General features: G+C 34.7%; 2 protein-coding genes across 6 annotated transcripts in view; one reads left to right on the top strand and one right to left on the bottom strand.

Annotated features, from left to right (window-relative positions):
• BLTP3B (bridge-like lipid transfer protein family member 3B) overlaps positions 1-18501 on the top strand; it is an 88745-nt gene that overhangs the window by 62886 nt on the left and 7358 nt on the right. For all 5 annotated transcript variants that reach the window (XM_004006648.4, XM_060414109.1, XM_042247124.1 and 2 more), the window contains 6 exons: positions 895-2396; positions 2732-2907; positions 7519-7661; positions 8351-8501; positions 14408-14661; positions 14977-15085. In XM_004006648.4, the coding sequence (XP_004006697.2) occupies positions 895-2396; positions 2732-2907; positions 7519-7661; positions 8351-8501; positions 14408-14661; positions 14977-15085 (2335 nt within the window). The remainder of the gene's footprint in view (positions 1-894; positions 2397-2731; positions 2908-7518; positions 7662-8350; positions 8502-14407; positions 14662-14976; positions 15086-18501) is intronic.
• LOC114109697 (protein yippee-like 5) lies at positions 11064-12230 on the bottom strand. Its single transcript, XM_027959089.2, has one exon. The coding sequence runs from the start codon at positions 12149-12151 to the stop codon at positions 11786-11788; it is 366 nt and encodes a 121-aa protein (XP_027814890.1). The 5' UTR covers positions 12152-12230; the 3' UTR covers positions 11064-11785.

Raw genomic sequence — 18501 nt, 5'->3', positions numbered from 1 at the left:
GCCTACCAGGCTCCTCTGTCCATGGGATTTTCCAGGAAAAAGTACTATACCACCAGGGAAATCCTAAATGTCATTTTTTCACCCCGCTTCTTACCAGAGCTGATAAAAATTTTTTTAATAAGGGTAAATAATACAGTGAAGTTTTAAAATTGTTTCTGGGCTTTATTTGTTGCATTTATTCTGTTATTAATATCTAAAGATAATAGAAAGTTCCTTTTTATTGCCACCAAGTAGTTGATAATCAGAGTTCCATGGATATTTGAACTTTATAGGAAGGAAGCTAAAAAAAATAGGAGTATAGTTTGAACTCTTTGTTGTAAGTATTTTGAAGACTGGGCTTTATTATCTGTAGAAAATAATTTTACTAAATAGTTTGACCTGTACTCCTATGTTATTTTCTTAATAGTTTTCTCCCAAATAAATGGCTCAAATGACAATTATCCAGTCATTCCATTTACTTATCTAGTCATCTTCCAGATCACTTGAATTTAAAATATTATGACAAAAAATTCTCTTTTCTAAACTTGACACTTATATATTCAGGGCATATATATATACACACTCAGGGCATAGTAAGCATTTAATAATTGATTTACTTGATTTAATTCAGTTTTGTCCCTTTTATTTTGTGATAGTCTACAAATATGTGTGTTATGTATATCTTTCATTGTGTTTTTTTTCCTCTTTGGTTCTTTTCTTAGTTGTTAATCATTTAACCCTTTTCATTTGGTTTAATCAAATTTGGGGGGAGAGGATATTTTATGTCAGGATAAAAAAATAGTGTTTTGGGGAGAAATGTCAAAAAGAATTTCTGTGCTGCCGTATTATTTTATCTTCAAGCTGTGTGGATTTGTAAGTCAGGCTAGATTAGTTTTTTTTTTTTCTCTCTTCTAGTTTGTTATTCCTTCTGAAATGAAATCTGAATGTCATCAAGATCAACCACGTGCAATTTCTATTCAGAGTTCTGAAATGATTGCTACAAATACAAGACACTGTCCAAACTGTCGACATTCTGATTTAGAAGCTTTATTTCAAGACTTCAAAGATTGTGATTTTTTCAGTAAAACATATACCAGTTTCCCCAAATCTGGTGACAATTTTAATCTTCTGCATCCAATCTTCCAGAGACATGCTCATGAACAGGATACTAAACTGCATGAAGTTTATAAAGGCAATGTTACCCCCAAGTTGAGTAAACACACTCTTAAAACCTCTGCTGCCACGGATGTTTGGGCTGTGTACTTTTCGCAATTTTGGATAGATTATGAAGGGATGAAAAGTGGAAAAGGACGACCAATAAATTTTGTAGATTCTTTCCCTCTTTCCATCTGGATTTGTCAACCAAAAAGGTATGCAGTGTCACAAAAATTGCTGCAGGCTTGTAATCAGATCTCTCTAAATACATCACAAAGTGAGTCTAGTGATCTAACTGGCCGATGGAAGCGAAAAAAGCTCTTGAAGGAGTATTATAGTACAGAATCTGATCCCTTTACCAGTGGTGATCAGAAACCTTCTTCAGATACATTTTTAAGATTTTTTTCACCATCATCAGATGCAGATATTCATGTCCTGGTTCACGTTCGTAAACATGTCAGTATACAAATCAATCACTACCAGTATTTGCTCTTGCTTTTCCTCCACGAGTCACTTATTTTGCTTTCAGAGAATTTAAGGAAAGATGTAGAAGCTGTGACTGGCAGTCCAGCTAGTCAGATGTCTGTTTGCATCGGAATTTTACTTAAAAGTGCAGAAGTGGCTCTTTTTCTACATCCTGTGGATCAAGCAAATACTCTTAAGTCTCCTGTCTCTGAAAGTGTGAGCCCAATGGTTCCGGATTATCTGCCTGCAGAAAATGGAGAATTTTTGTCTTCAAAAAGAAAACAAGTTAGTAGTGGAATAAATCAAATTAGAAGTGTAACTCTTAATCATATGTCAGACAACAGATCTATGAGTGTTGACCTTAGCCATGTCCCTATGAAGGATTCTTTGCTTTTTAAATCAGCTAGTGATACAAATCTGCAAAAAGATATTTCTTTCCCGGATTATTTATCAGATAAAAATTTAGGGAAAATAAGCGAAGATGAAAGTAGTGGACTTGTTTGCCAAAGTGGCTCAGGAGAAATTGGATCAGAAACAAGTGGCAAAAAGGATTCATTGTACACAGATTCAAATAGTGTCTTAAACTACGGAGAAGATTCAAGTATACTGTCATTTGATGATGGTGGTAATCAGAACATACTTTCAAATAGTTTAACTAGTAAAAGAAGTGAAACCATAGAGTCGATCTTTAAGGCTGAAGATTTGCTTCCAGAAACAGCTTCACTCTCTGAGAATGTGGAAATCAGTAAAGAAGAAGCACCCATCGTCAGAACGCTTAAATCACAATCATCCTTCAGGTAATGACTTACTCTTGGATTTGGATTGGGAGTTTGTTTAATTGTGTATGTTTGTGTGTGTTTGTGTGCATGTGTGCGTGCGCACATGCACACAACACACAAGCATGTGCATGAGCTTATGAGTATCTTTTGGCTTTGGACAGAAAACCATGAAAAATGAGGCATTGTTAAAATTAGCACATGGAAAAATAAGTTTTTCAGAATATGAAAATACTTTGAGCTTATCCTTAGATAATATAATTTTAAAACTTTGTGTATATTATATATATATATTTTGACATATTCTTTCATTCCATTTATGTGATGATTTTCTGATACTTTTTGTTTTTTAACAGTGGAAAACCTAAGGAACGTTGCCTACCCAACTTGGCTCCACTCTCTATTTCTTATAAGAACATGAGAAGAAGCCCCTCACAAACCTCACTGGATACCATTTCACTTGACAGCATGATATTGGAAGAACAGTTATTAGAAAGTGATGGAAGTGATAGTCATATATTTTTGGAAAAAGGTAAAGCAGTTCAATTTAAGAATTTATATACACACAAATCTTAGAAGTGGCATTTAAGGTGTTTTTAGTTATACTCAGTAATCAGTCATAGCCTAAAAAATCTATACACACATACACACACAACACAAAGAACATTGTACCTAACTTCCCAATAGTTGTTCTAGTGCATCTTTTGACCAGATACTCCTTCCTTTTTAGGGATGACGTGTAGCAGTTATTTATATATAGTCATTTAGATCATAAAGTTATTTATATATAGTCATTTAGATCATTAATGCTACTAGCCTCTATCACAGGGACCCCTGTACCTGGAATTTGATTCAGTTCAGTTCAGTCGGTCAGTTGTGTCCGACTCTTTGCGACCCCATGAATCGTAGCACGCCAGGCCTCCCTGACCATCACCAACTCCCGGAGTTCACTCAGACTCACATCCATCGAGCTGGTGATGCCATCCAGCCATCTCATCCTCTGTCGTCCCCTTCTCCTCCTGCCCCCAATCCCTCCCAGCATCAAAGTCTTTTCCAATGAGTCAACTTTTCGCATGAGGTGGCCAAAGTACTGGAGTTTCAGCTTTAGCATCATTCCTTCCAAAGAAATCCCGTGGCTGATCTCCTTCAGAATGGACTGGTTGGATCTCCTTGCAGTCCAAGGGACTCTCAAGAGTCTTCTCCAACACCACAGTTCAAAAGCATCAATTCTTTGGTGCTCAGCCTTCTTCACAGTCCAACTCTCACATCCATACATGACCACTGGAAAAACTGTAGCCTTAGATGGGCTTAATTTGCATGATGAATTGTCAACTATGACTGTAATTTTTCCAGTCTATGTGTTCTATGATTGTAATTTTTCCCAAATGGATCTATGTGGTTCTGTGACTGTGGTTCTATGACTGTAATTTTTCCAGAATGGATCTGTTGATTCTATGTGATTCTGTGACTGTAATTTTTCCAGAATGGATTTTTGAGTCCCATAACCAGAATTCTCCTTCATACATGATAGTGTATGGAACTACATGATTCCCCTGTTATTCAGAAGCAATGAATGCCCCAGTACAGACCATTAGGAATGACTTAGTATTAGACACATCCCCATCACTAAGACACTGGTGACTTTGTGAACAGGAATAAAACCGTGGACTGTAGCCAGAAAATAGTTGCCTGTACAGACCTTAAAGTTTAAGAGAGGCAAATATGAATTACTTTGCATATGAAGAGTAAAAGCCTATTGATATAGTTGAAAACAGCTTAGGTTAGAAAAGCTCATAGCTTTAGAAACTGAAGCTTGGAGAAATTAATGTCCAGATAAGAAGTAATAGAGGCAGATTTGGATCTCAGTTGGTCTGACTCAGGAACCTAAGCTTTCAACCAACCAGTATGCTATGCCAGCAACCCAGACTTGGGAAATGATTACTATATGTAAACAAAAAGCCCTTTTGTAGCCCATTCACAGTAATCTTCTTCCTGGCATACTTTACCAGTTAAATATAGATGAGGTACTAATAGGGGTCATAGAAATGTATTCTTGATTCAGATAGCTCTATTTCCTAGTTCCCTTGCCCCCTTTATGGCTTAAGATTCTACTTTAATAGAAGATTTCTGTTTTGTGATCAAATGATGTTTCTACAGTGTTCCTATAGAAAACATCTCCATTTATTCTCAGAAAGTATCAGTGATTTTCTTATTTCGGAAAATTAAATAATAAAAGTGACTACCACTCAATGTGGAAAATTTGGAAAATATAAACTACAATTTGGAGAATAACCCAAAAGTCCCACAATCTAGAGATACCAATTGTAATTTATGTTGTAAATGTATATATATATTTCCATACATGTATATATAGTATCACACCATATATATGGTTTTCAGCCTGTTTTTTTACCAGTATTAAATTATTAAATTTTCATAAGAATGGACCCTGACTTTTTAATTGTTTCCCTGATACTGGATATTTAGATTGTTTTTATTTTTTTTCACAGCTATAAGATGCTATAATTAGTATCATTGTTCATAAATTTTTATCTTCAGTTCTAATAACTGTCTTAGAATAGATTCTAGCTGTAGACTGTTCTTAGGATCTTGAAAAATACAAAGGCATTTGATTTTATGTGTAACGCTTAAATGATATATGACTGTGTATTCATAGTTCTCTTTAACTGTAATAATTTTCTTTCTGTTAAAACAATTATTTTCATTAGGAAAAGACTTATTTTTTCTGTGTTTTGTTTTAACTTTACAAGAAATATATGAGTTCTTTCTCATTTAAGAAAACATCAGATGTCATGGAAATATCTAGAGTAACAATTTAAGGTGTCACCGTTGCTGTGCCCTTGATACCGTTCCCCATTCTGTAAATAGCTACCATTGACTTTTGGTATATATAATTCCAGACATTTTTCTCTGTGTTTTTATATACATGTTTGTATGTGTACATGGCTTCCTGATGGCTCAGATGATAATGAATCTGCCTGAGGGTAGGAGACCCAGGTTTGATCCTTGGGTTGGGAAGATCCCTGGAGAAGGGCATGGCTAACTACTCCAGTACTCTTGCCTAGAAAATTCTATGGACAGAGGAACCTGGCAAGCAACAGTCCATGGCGTCACAAAAAGTCAGACATGACTGAGTGACTAACACTTTCATTTCACTTTCATGTATGTTTCCACATATGAATACTAACATATATATACACACACACACACATTTAAATACACATATATATTGTGAATTTGTATTTTTGAATATATATACATATTTATAAATGAACAAACCCATAGCTGTACTGCCAGCCCACCACAAATTTCAAACTAGTCTCCCCAGTTTTTTTTCATTTCATAGGCAGAATATTCTTTTAAAATATGTATATTATCATGTCAATTTCCATTTTAGTCCTGATAAGTTTTAACTGCTATAAGGCTGTTAATTAATTTATTTTTTTTTAATTTTTTTAAATTTATTTTTTAGTTTTTTATTTTTTTAATTTTAAAATCTTTAATTCTTACATGCGTTCCCAAACATGAACCCCACTCCCACCTCCCTCCCCAAGGCTGTTAATTTAAAAAGAAACTTAATGTTACTGACAATGTTCTGTGTGACCTGGCCCCAGCTTACATTTCTGCTGTTTTCCCATGTGCTTACTACACTTACGTTGTACTGTAATATTTGCTATACAGTATATATCAGTCTGTTATCCTCTTCACTATGACAAATTTCCTCAGTCTTTCTAAAATAGTCTTTTTTTCTTTCTTTTACTTTATCCTAAATATTATTTTATTAGTGAAATTTTCTTAACCTCTGGCAGTGTTAGGAACTCCCTGAGAAATGTGGGAATTTATTCATACTACAGTTTTATTTATATGCATTTCTCTGACCTAAAAATCATTTTATTCATCCATTCAATAGGTAATTTATTGAACACCTACTTGCTTTGTCAGGCACTGAGTTAGAACCTGATTATGTATGGTAGTAAATATAATAATAAAAATTATTACAAAGAAAGATAAATACTATATGATTTCACACATATTGTGGGTTATATTTTTTAAAAACCAACATGAAAACAAAGCCAAAACAAGTTTATAGATACAAAAACAGATTAGTTGTTACCAGAGGGCAAGGGGATGGGGAAATGGTCAAAATGGATGAAGGAGATCAGTTTTATCATTATGGATGGTGAACTAGTCTTTTGATGGTGCACTTTGTAGTGTACACAGATGTCAAATTATAAAGTACATCTCAAAAAAATTTTTTTAACAAGCTGCTTGCAAGTTACATTCAGCAAAATGTTCTTTCAGTGAATGAAAATGATACTCATTCTATAATGCATAAAGCTTTGTAAAATGTTATCATGTAAGCAAAAGGGTTTAGAGAATGACTAACTTGATTGTTTTGTCCTTCAGTGAATTAATCCTTGAAATCATTTTTAGAATTATTAACTTTTCTTTTTTTTAAATATAAAGTCAGAATCCAGGCATGATTGAAGTGAAAAAAAAATGAGGCTTTGTTTTGTGTCTTTGGCTCTTCTCATTTTTCTAGATTCATTTTCATTTCAATAGTTCTTTTTTGTGGTATTTCTAAAAAGTGTTGATTTGTTATGAACACAAATTTTAAAAAATTATCTTTTATCACAGGGAGTTTGAGAAATATTGAAAAAGAGCACATTGAGGAATTAAGGCAGGTTGGTAAGGATGGAAAATAATCACATTGACAATAGTAGTATTAATTTCATGTAGGAGAATTGTAGGATATGGAAAAGGGAAATGAAATGGTCAGACTGGGATCACTGAATGTTGGATAGAACAGAGGAGGCAAAGCTGGCTGACTAGGCACTGCCAGCACCACACCTGCAGTGGGAAGAACACAGACTGTGGTTGGCTACGGCAGACTTCTTTTCTTACTAAGTTTAGGGTTTAATATCTCTAACACCTTATTGTGGAAAGTTATTTCTTACTTTTTGGTGACTAACTGCAATTTAATTTTTCTTTGCTTTTCTTCTTAAATAATACTATGCTTGAGAAAGAGTTGAAGGAACAGTCCGTTTTGGTTAGATAAATGTAACACTGGATCATGTATAAACTGATTTTAATTTATTAGTTAATTTTTATCTTATTTCAGGTATTAAAAAGAACTCAACTACAAATTACCAGAGCCCAGCCGATCAGACAAATGCCAGTGCAAACCTACAGAATTACGGTGAAACCTCTCCAGACGCTATCAGTACAAATTCAGAGGGTGCTCAAGAAAGTCATGATGACCTGGTAATCTTTTCAGACACATTCTATGAAGAGAAATGCCATCAACTTTATCTCATATTCAATATGTACCCATTTATGGGAATTGATATGTAAAAATAATTGACTGAGATTATGGGTAATTTACTTTGCTCTTCCTACTCTTGAAATTTTTCCTTCACTCTTACTGAATTGTTATTCTCTGATTTTCATTTTTCTAAATTTTAAAAAATTGTGTTGAAGAGGAAAGTTTCTATCCTTTTTCCATTCTTTATGTTTTGACCTTTATTTTAATTTGATTAAATCTTCTGTGAAAAAGTTTGATAGTAAGGATGGTAGTCAGTCCTTATGAGGGGCTGTCTACAAAAGAAATATGTTACTGGTTTATTTTAAGCCCTCTTTACCTAATGAAGTATTCTTATGGATGCCTTAGAAAATGTGATCAGCTTTTAATGAAAAGCTAATGAAAAATATATAACAAAGCCATCATATATTTAATCTTTGTGACCTAAAGCAATTCTCTTGACTGAGCAGAAAGAAAGGAAGTGGAAGTTTATCACTGTAATACAATAACTACTTTCTGTTGGTCACAAATATATTTTTATTTTATTAAGTCACAGTTGTATTTTTAGAGGTTATAGTAGTTTCCTGTTTTTCTCCTAAATTTTGTTTTGAATTATTTGGTATACTAATAATATTTATGCAATCCTTATTAGATGTCAGTTGTGGTATTTAAAATTACTGGTGTTAATGGGGAAATTGACATCCGAGGTGAAGATACGGAAATCTGTCTTCAAGTGGACCAAGTGATACCAGATCAGTTAGGCAATATCAGTCTACGGCATTACCTTAGTCATCGTCCAGTAGGTAAGACTTTAATGTGATTTAAGCTTGTTTTCTTTTTTAATATATATGACTCATCAGCAGTTCTACCTTTGATGTAAATAAAGGAAAATGATATTTATTTATAATAATGCAAAAGATTTGTTTTTTTAGATGATCATATTTCCATAAAGTACTTTAAGTTATTAGAAACACAATCTATTGAAGAGGTACTCTCTAATTTCTTTTTGTTTCTGCTAAGTTCCATCTTTAATTTTTTGAGTCTTTCCATTCTTTGAAATGATAGGTTTGAGAAAACTAAGATTTTTTCTACATGACAAGAGTGATAAAGTAATCCCGAAAGGTCAAAGTTAGTTCCACACTAGAATAAGTGTCAATTTTTGTATTCCATTGTCTTATTGTTGTATCACTTGGTTACATCTGACTCCTTGTGACCCCGTGCACTGCAGAAAGCCAGGCTTCCCTGTCCTTCACCATCTCCTGGAGCTTGCTCAAACTCATGTCCATTGAGTTGGTGATGCCACCCAACCATCTTAGCGTCTGTTGTCCCATTCTCCTCCTGCCTTCAATCTTTCCCAGCATCACAGGGTCTTTTCTATTGAGTCGGCTCTTCGCATCAAGCAGCCAACATATTGGAGTTTCAGCTTCATCATCAGTCCTTCCAATGAATAGTCAGGATTGATTTCCTTTAGGATTGACTGGTTGGATCTCCTTGCAGTCCAAGGGACTCTCAAGAGTCTTCTCTAACACCACAGTTCAGAAGCATCAGTTCTTCGGTGCTCAGCCTTCTTTGTGGTCCAACTCCCACATTCATACCTGACTACTGGAAAAACCATAGCTTTGACTAGATGGACCTTTGTTGGCCAAGTAATGTGTCTGCTTTTCAATGCACTGTCTATGTTTGTCATAGGTTTTCTTCCAAGGAGCAAGTGTCTTTTAATTTCTTGGCTGCAGTCACCATCCATAGTGATTTTGGAACCCAATGAAAGGTTGTTGCTGAACCTCGAAAAGATGCCAGGATTCTTGGCCTCCAGAGGAGAAGAATTTAATCCGGGGCCAGAGATGAGGCTTGATTGCTCAGAGCTTTTGTGTAATAAAGTTTTATTAAAGTATAAAGGAGATAGAGAAAGCTTCTGACATAGGCATCAGAAGGGGGCAGAAAGAATACCCCCTTGCTAGTGTTAGCAATGGAGTTATATACTCTCCAATGAATCAAAAGAATGTCTGGAGGTTGTAAAGACCTCACTAGACCTACTCCCATAATTTACATTTTAAGATAACAGGATTAGCCAGAAGGTTTAATCCAGAGACTGTCCTCAGGCAGGATACATAATCCTAAGGAATGTAGAGGGAAAAAAAAAGTTTGTCCTTTCTTCCTCCTTGAGAATTCCAGACCCCTCTCTCCTTGGGGACCCCTAGATTTCTTATCAACTTGCCTAGGAAGTGACTCTCTCACCAAGAAAATAAAGTCTGTCACTGTTTCCATTGTTTCCCCATCTGTTTGCCATGAAATGATGGGACCAGATGCCATGATCTTAGTCTTTTGACTTTTGAATTATCTTGCTTTATTTTCCATTATCTTGCTTATATGCAAGTATTTCCTGAGTCTGGTGTGGTACTTGATATTTGATAAAATCATGTATCCTGTTCTTGTGGATTTTCATTCTAAGATCAACACATTCTCTTAGATACAGAGGGATATAAGCAATAAAACGTGCAGTGTATGACGAGGAATACCACATTAAATCATTCCTTTTTCAAGCTTTATGTGGAATTAACACTCATAGTTTTCAGTCATTTAAAGACATGAATTTATTAAAATAATTATACTGAGAAACTTAAATGACAGTGTTCAGTTTTTTAAATCTTTTGAAAAGTCACTGAGCTGTAATATTTTTCTTTGCTACATATACAGAATGCTATATCTGATATAACACATGTTGAAATACTTGCAATCCTGCATATCAAACAAACATGCTATCACCTCACATCCTGGGAATTGCAGGTAAATGTGCCATTTGTCAATAAACCAGCATCATAGAAGAAAATTACCTCCTGATTTTTTCTATGTGTAGGCCTTGCAGTTTATGAATTTCATATTAGGAAATGTCAATCCCAATAGCATACAAAATGAAAGAAGCTAAGTATTCAATGTATATAGTTGGAAATACTTTATAGTAGATGAAAAAACAACAAAAAAGGATGGAATGTTAAATTTCAAAAGCTAAACCTTATTCTGTACCCAACCAAACACTTTTTGCACAGCTTTTTGCTTTATACTCCACTTATTGCCATGTCCTATTGCTTTGTTTCACCTGTTTCTAACTGTAGAAATTATTCTGAAATGCCTTGTATGTATGGGTTGTACAGGCAGTGCTGTCTGATACCTTATTATTATTATTTACAGCTGTCTTGGTTTAAAAATAAACAAAATAACAAAAAAGAAAGGAAAGGGAAAGAGAATAAAGGGAAAAGGAGAAAAAAATAGTTTAGTGAACATTTAAGACATTAATAAGCCATATGAACAAAGATTGTAATTTGGTTTACAGTTTATATACAGTGTCACTCTGACATGAACAGTTAAAATTTTTTTTTTTTCCAACTATTACTTTATTTATATTACTATGCTTAAGTTACATGGAAAAGACAACCAAGCAGTTCTGCCCCATATCAGGAAAAGTTTCCAATCAACACCAATTATGTGGTGACAAATAACTAGGAATGGTGACATCTTTGGGTCACAACTGACAAGGAAGAATGGGCTCTGATGCTACGGTTCATCTCCAACAAGAATATGGCACAATGGCCAGCACAAGCAACACTAACACTGAACCTTTAGCGCTGGTCACAAATTCGGATCTCTTCTCTGAAGCTAGCAAATCAAGTGAAATAACTGGTTTTTTTAAAAAAAGTCTTAAAATGAAGCCCAAATAAATTTAAAAAACCATGCTCTTGACACATTTTCCTTTCAAAATTTACATAAAATACTTTTCACTCTTAATAGCCCAGATTTTTTTCCTCACATAGCCCACCATGTAGCTGCAGATAGACTATTCTGCCTCAAGATGTAAACACAGGGGGGAAAAAAAAAGGCATCTGCATAATATTCTCTCTACACACTGCTGTTGGATGGAAAATAGAAAATTAAAAAAAAAAAGGAAAGAAAGGAAGGTTCCATCATAGATTCTCACAACCTCTTGTTCCGCAGTTCATGAATCCGACTCTGATGCTAAGGTGACAGTGTATGTAAGTAGATTTTTGTTTTCAGTGAAGGAGACCTGGGAAAAGATGGATTTCTCTCTTTTTCTTCAAGAGTTATCAGATGGTACATGCTCCTCAAAGCCCTCACTTTCTCGAACTAGAGCGCGTTCCAGGATCACACGACCTTCTTTATAACGCTGGCTGTCTTCAGTGGCAAACTCATAGATCCATCCCAGTTTGCTATTGCAGTTTTTGCAGCTCACATCTCGAACCATGTGGCGGCCAGTGAGCATGACCCGATCTTGAACTTCACTATACTGTAGGTTAACTACCTTGTTAAAAAGAAATGCTCTGCCAGTGGCGCCTGTGAACCGAGTGGAGATGAGTTCTGAACGGTTGGTCAGGATCGTATCGCAGTTTGCACAGGAAAACAGACGGGTACCACCAATATGATCAAGGAAAATCCTGCCCATTTTTATAGCTGAAGCTCTAAAAATCCCGAGCGGCTGTGAAGTCGGCGGCCGCCTGCGGCTTTCGCTTCTCAGCTGGGATGAGTTAAAATTTTAAAGTTGTTTTTGGTTTTGTTTTAGTTTTTCTATAATAATGTGTAGAGTTTGGATCCCTTTAATGGGAAGCCTTTTTAAAGTTTCATGGCATAAGAGGTAGTAGGGAGGAGTGATTCTGTTTTATCTCTGCTCTAAATACTCTTTTTGTTCAAAATGATTTATGGCTCTCAGGTCCCTGGAGTGAGTATATCTGTGTGTGTGTGTGTGTGTGTGTGTGTGTGTGTGTGTGTGTGTGTGTGTCTAGATAGACGTGTAGTTATAGACAGGTAAAAGGCAAAATAAAATCACATTTACCAAGTTGTTTGTTTTGAATTGTTCTTACTGTTAAATAGACAAGTTAGTTAACTCTTGGTTTTCTTGATACAGGAAAGAACATTAACCATTATGAATTTGTGGCCATTTCTTTTACCTTCTATTTTAAAAAATTAAAAATACATGAGTTCTTAATTTTTTTGAAGAATTTTTTGAGAGTTTTTGTTTTCTTGTCTTTTTGTCCACACCATGTGGCTCGTATTCTCTGATCTGAGATGGAACCTGGCCTCTGGCAAGTGTTACCCAGTGGACTACCAGGAGAATTCCCTGGGAGTCTTTTTGAACTCTTCTGATATCTATACTATTTATTTTGAATCTTAGCAAGTAGAGCTGGCATTAATTAAATGTCATTTTTTATCTGAAATAGAAGTTTTCAAACAACTCTCCACTTTGTGTTGTGTAAGGAGATCTATCCTTGGTGCATAAATATACATATCTTTAATTTCTTGTACCCTTTTCCCTTTCATAGATATGTATACATTTGACTTCTGTAAGACTAAAGTATTCACATACATACTGAGGGAAAATAAACAACTTTTCATCATGAATTTGATTAGTAGGGTCTTCTTATAAGGGCCCATGGGACAAATAACTTGGAACCTCAATAAATGAAATAGCTTCACCTTTCCAGAACAGTTTGTTTTTATGTCATGGGTTCTATGGATTATGAAACTGATTGTATTTTCCCTTTGCTATTAGAAAGCTATTTTTGGTCTACCTTTGGCACAGAAATTTAAATAATGTAGTTTGAGTTAATAATCTTACTACCTATTTTACTTTTCCATTCCCTGCTAATTTTTAAATTCTGATTGTGCAATGTACGTGTTGCCTCTTATTCTTTTTGGAGCTAAATAATGTAAAATAAAGAAAAATATTTATTTACCATGAGGGCCGATTCACTTAAGTAGTTCCACTAGGAACTCTTATTTTTAAAGCTATTCTATGGGTTCTTTATTGAAATTAAACAACATTTTTTGAACTTGAGTCCTTATAGCTCTGTAATCCACCTCAAATTCTTTTTGAGAAAAAGGCCAAGGCATAAGTAAATATAAATATAAACATAAACATAAACATATCTGTATTTCCTTTGGTATAAATGTAATTTTAAGATTGTAATTCAGTAGTAACATTTTAATGAGGTCTTCTCTGTTTTCCTTTCCAGTTATTTAAGGGCTTGATTTTAATAAAGAACAAACAAATATTCAGGCTTTTGTCACTTCTTGAGAAGTGGCTTGAGTCACTTTAAATGCCATGACTATTTCTTCATTGCAATTTTCTGTTATGTTATAAATGTATAGATATGTACACACTCAGACACACTCAAAATACCTGAGTTATGAATCATGTCAGATTTATATTGTGGCATGTTTTTGCATGTTACAAACAAATAAAAAATAGAGACAGCGTTATTGCAGTAGAAGATTGTCTGTAAAAATGGAAATTAGGGAAATTAGGATTGAATATATTACTCAGTTATATCCCAGTCTTTGCAACCCAAATGGACTGTAACCCGCCAGACTCCTCTGTTCATGAAATTATCCCAGCAAGAATGTTGGTAGGAGTTGCCATGTTCTCCTCCAGGGGATCTACCTGATCCCTTCCAGGGATCTCACTCTCATCTCCTTTGGCTCCTGCATTGACAGGCGGAGTCTTTAGCACTCAGCAACCTGGGAAGCCATGTGTTATATATGAACTGTAATCATTTAAATTAAGAATACATATTAAAATTGTAATCTATTATTGCTTTAATACTATTCAAAGTGACAGTGACCTCTTAATGACAAATAATTGAGAGTGATGTTTTTGAGTTGTAATACAAAGTTACAATTTTTATTTGTTCTTTTTTCATAGGTTCGGATCATAAAGCTGTGATTCATTCTAAGTCCTCTCCTGAGATTACTCTGAGATTTGAAAGTGGGCCTGGTGCTGTAATACACTCTTTGCTTGCAGAAAAGAATGGATTTCTGCAATGCCATATAGAAAACTTTAGCACTGAGTTTCTTGTGTCTTCTCTTATGAATATTCAACATTTTTTGGAAGATGAAACAGTTGCAACAGTGATGCCAATGAAAATACAAGTTTCTAACACAAAAATAAATTTAAAAGTATGTTAACAAATATTTTTATATTTTCATTTTATAAATGTTCATTTAGCCTACTGGACTTTGATTCATGCCTAACAATATGAACTTGTTGGTCCTTGTGGTGATGGTGTAGAGATTCTTCTTAGAAATTAGAAAATATCAAAATAAAATGGGCAGTTTTCTTACTGTATCAACTAAAGCATATTAAAGATATATTTCTAGCTCATTAAAAATATTTTTGGCAGAAGTAGTGTTTAAGAAAATGACTAATTGAAAATGATTGATTTTATCTTTTACTTCAATAGCAACATGCCAATACTATTTTCTTTCCCGTAGGATGACAGTCCTCGTAGTAGTACAGTATCCCTTCAACCAACTCCTGTGACTGTTCATATTGATCATCTTGTGGTAGAGAGAAATGATGATGGCTCTTTTCATATCAGAGGTATATATGAAAGCAGTTTAAGTGAACGCCTACTGAAACTTGAAATTATTTACATGCTGATTATTTTTTTGACTTATACTTTTATATACTATTTTATATTTATGTACATATGTAGTAGTAGATGATTGAGGGACACTTAGTACCTTGTGATAAAATATCATCCATGTATGAAACTCTACCTCAGAGATAACTCATCTACAATTGATTTAGTATCTATTCTACAAATGTGTTTTGAATGAAATCTTTCCAGGGTTCATTCACGCTTCTACTTTTCAGTGAACCCTTCCACATAACCTAATGTGACTTCTTAAAGTTCTTGAGTACTTATTTGCCATACATTAGTTACTTTATAGTATATTACTGTGTATTTAGTTCTGCTTAACTTTTGTATCTCCATTCTAATAGGATTTTTAAGGTCTCTAATGTAAGGACTATGTCTTATAAGGTAGTGTGGAAAGAGCTTGAGTTGGTAGACTTAGGTATTCTAAGTTTCACTTTATCAATTGAGGGTGAAATGTGAGGGACTGAAAAGAGGCAAACTAGAAAACTCTGTAGCCAGAAACCATGAGAGAACTATTGCTGAGGTGGAATCAGTTTGTGGGGAACTCTTGATTGAAGAGTTTTCCTCTCAATTTGGGGAACAGCTACAGCAAACAGAAGTCAGACTGAAAAAGATCAAAATGGCAGCTTCATTGCTGATAAAAGCTCAGGCGAAGATAGCTTCAGTGTGAGAAGATAGGCTTGCTGTATGGCTGTCGCTCCCAGATACTTTAAGATCTCCAAACTTCAAGTCTTACCTTGTAAGAAAGCAGAACAGAGTGTTCTAGTACTTCAGAGTACTGAAGAAAAGCTGAGACTTTTAAAGAAATATAATTAATATCCTCAGAGAGATGATAGGATTTTGAACTCAAACAGGACCAAGCTTTTATGGAGAATAACTACTTAGAAATTGGTAAAAATTAAAAACCTCATCTTTGAAGTGAAAAATAATAGTTCACCTAAAATCTTATCCACTCTACCTTCAAGAGATACCCAGAGTCAGATCTGAGTCATACAGTATGTCACCTCAGATTGGCTTCTTTTATTAAGTAATATGATTTAAGGTTTCTTCATGCCTTTTTGAGGCTTAGAGCTCATCTCCTCTTCCTGCCGAATAATATTCCGTTGTCTGATGTGACACAATTTATTTCACCTGCTGTAGGACATCTTGGTTGCTTCCTTATTTTGGCAATCAGAATAAAATTGCTGTAAAGAATTGTGTGGACATAAGTTTTCAGCGCCTTATGGATAAATGCAAAGGAGTGTGATTGCTGGGTCTTACGGTCAAGAGTATGTTTAGTTTTGGAAGAAAGTGACTGTACCGTTTTACCTTCTCACCAGCAGTAAATGAGAATTCTTGTTGCTCTGTGTCTGTGTTTACATTTGGTGTTGTCAATGTTCTGTATTTTGGCCGTTCCAAATATGTGTGTCGTGGTATGCTGTTGTTTTAATTTGCATTTCCCTGATGACATATTATGTACAGCATCTTTTCATATGCTGATTTGCCATCTGCTTATTTTCTTTTGTGAGGTGCCTGTTAAAGTCATTGGCCTCAGAGAGAAATTTTATATTGATAAGAGATCTCCTAAAATGTAGCTTAGTCATAAGAAATGTATGTATCCATGTAACAGCATAACTGAAAATGTATAAAAGAAAGCTGTTTGAAATAAAGAGAAATGGAATCATAGCATATTGAGATACTACTGTCATAGAGAAACTTTAACATGCCTCTCTCTCTCTCTGTGCGTAGAAGATGTTATGGAAAAACCCAAATGAACTTTTTAGCCAACCCAGTATCTATATACACACACATATATATGTAAATATAAATTTGAATTTAGCAAACAGTAATTTCAGATACCCATGAATGAATTTTGCTATCTGCAGCTTCATGGATGGACTTGGAGAATATTAAGCTTAGTGAAGTAAGTCAGAGAAGAAGAAATACTATCTGATTTAACTTACATGTGGAATCTAAATGGTATTACAAGTGAGTGGATGTGCAGAACAGAAACAGATTCACAGTTAACTCTCCCTTTTTGTCTCCAGTTACCTCTGCCTCTCTCTCCCTTTTTTCCCATGCTCATTCTTTCTTCTCCACTCTCTAAATCTCTCCTCCCTTTTTCTCCATCTCATTTCTTTTCCTCTTTCCATATTTCTTCCTCTTCTCTTTTTCTCTGCTCCTGTTTTCTCTCGTTTCATTTCCCAATGTTTGAAATAAAATGGATTTCAGAGTTGTTTTGGTCAGTGGTTTTTCATTATTCTTAGGATCCCATGAGTGGTGAGATATATAGGCTAAATAGAATGGGCTTTGGACCCTGTTTTCCTCACTACAGCCTATGTAACAGCTTTTTTTTTGTTTTTACTTTATATTAGCATTCTGTATCAGATTTCATTTAAAAGAAGGGTTTTGCTCTTCTAAGTTTGAAAGCCAAAAGTATATGATAGATTCATAATCAAGTCAAATTTTAGGGGTGTTACTAGTTTTTTGAGTTTGAAAGAGTAGAGGATTTGACTTTTCCATGGTGTAGTACTTTAGGATTTCCCTTACAGTCCCTACCAAGCTGAATGGTATGCTAGTCTGACCCAGTACAACAGTTCTTGTGTATTTTTTCTAACTAATATTACTAAAAACATAATCAGTACAGGACAATATTGTAAAAAGTAGTTTCTGATTTGAGACTTCTGTAATATGAATTCAAGAACAGACCAAAACTCAATTCAGTGACATTTACCCATGTACATAAAACTATTTTGATACATAAAAAATTGGGGTAAAATTATTAGAATCATTATGAAGGGTAATTTGACAATATGAACAAAAGCTTTAAAAAGTATTTTTGTACTTTGACCTAGCTGCCACCTTCTCGGAATGTTTTTAAGGGGAACAATTATGTTGAACAGATATTACTCTTCTGTCTTCTTAATATAATTTGGTTTGATGAACTAGCTCTCTGTCCCAACAGTTAAGTGTGGTTTTGGTTGAACCTGACAATCATATGGCCCTATCACTAAAGTGGGAAAGGGACCCAGGTGGACCAGTCAAAAGATTTCAGCCCTTGGGACACTGAGTGATAACATGAATGGACTGTGAACCAAGCATTCTGAGTCTTGTGTGTGTGAATTGAAAATGACACTGAGAGCGAAGGGGTCACAGGCTGTAAAACTTACTTGTTTGGTCACCAGAGGTTACCTTTGCCATCATATGACTGGACTAACACAGAAGAAGAGAGAAGTGGACCTGAAAAGTAGATAGAGTCAGGTTCCCAGAATGACACTCCTGAGGACATCATACGAATTCCAATATCATCCATACCTGAAGCACCATCACTTTGACTCTGCTATTATGGAAACAAATACATTTCCTTGTTTAAAAA

Source organism: Ovis aries, chromosome 3 (assembly GCF_016772045.2).
Source record: "Ovis aries strain OAR_USU_Benz2616 breed Rambouillet chromosome 3, ARS-UI_Ramb_v3.0, whole genome shotgun sequence".
Taxonomy (NCBI): Eukaryota; Metazoa; Chordata; class Mammalia; order Artiodactyla; family Bovidae; genus Ovis; species Ovis aries.
Note: the sequence above shows the minus strand (reverse complement) of the source record. Positions and strands in the feature narration are given on the sequence as shown.

What these genes read in the sequence shown, in the direction of transcription:
- LOC114109697 (XM_027959089.2), bottom strand. Translation starts at nt 12,151, where the DNA reads ATGGGCAGGATTTTCCTTGATCATATTGGTGGTACCCGTCTGTTTTCC.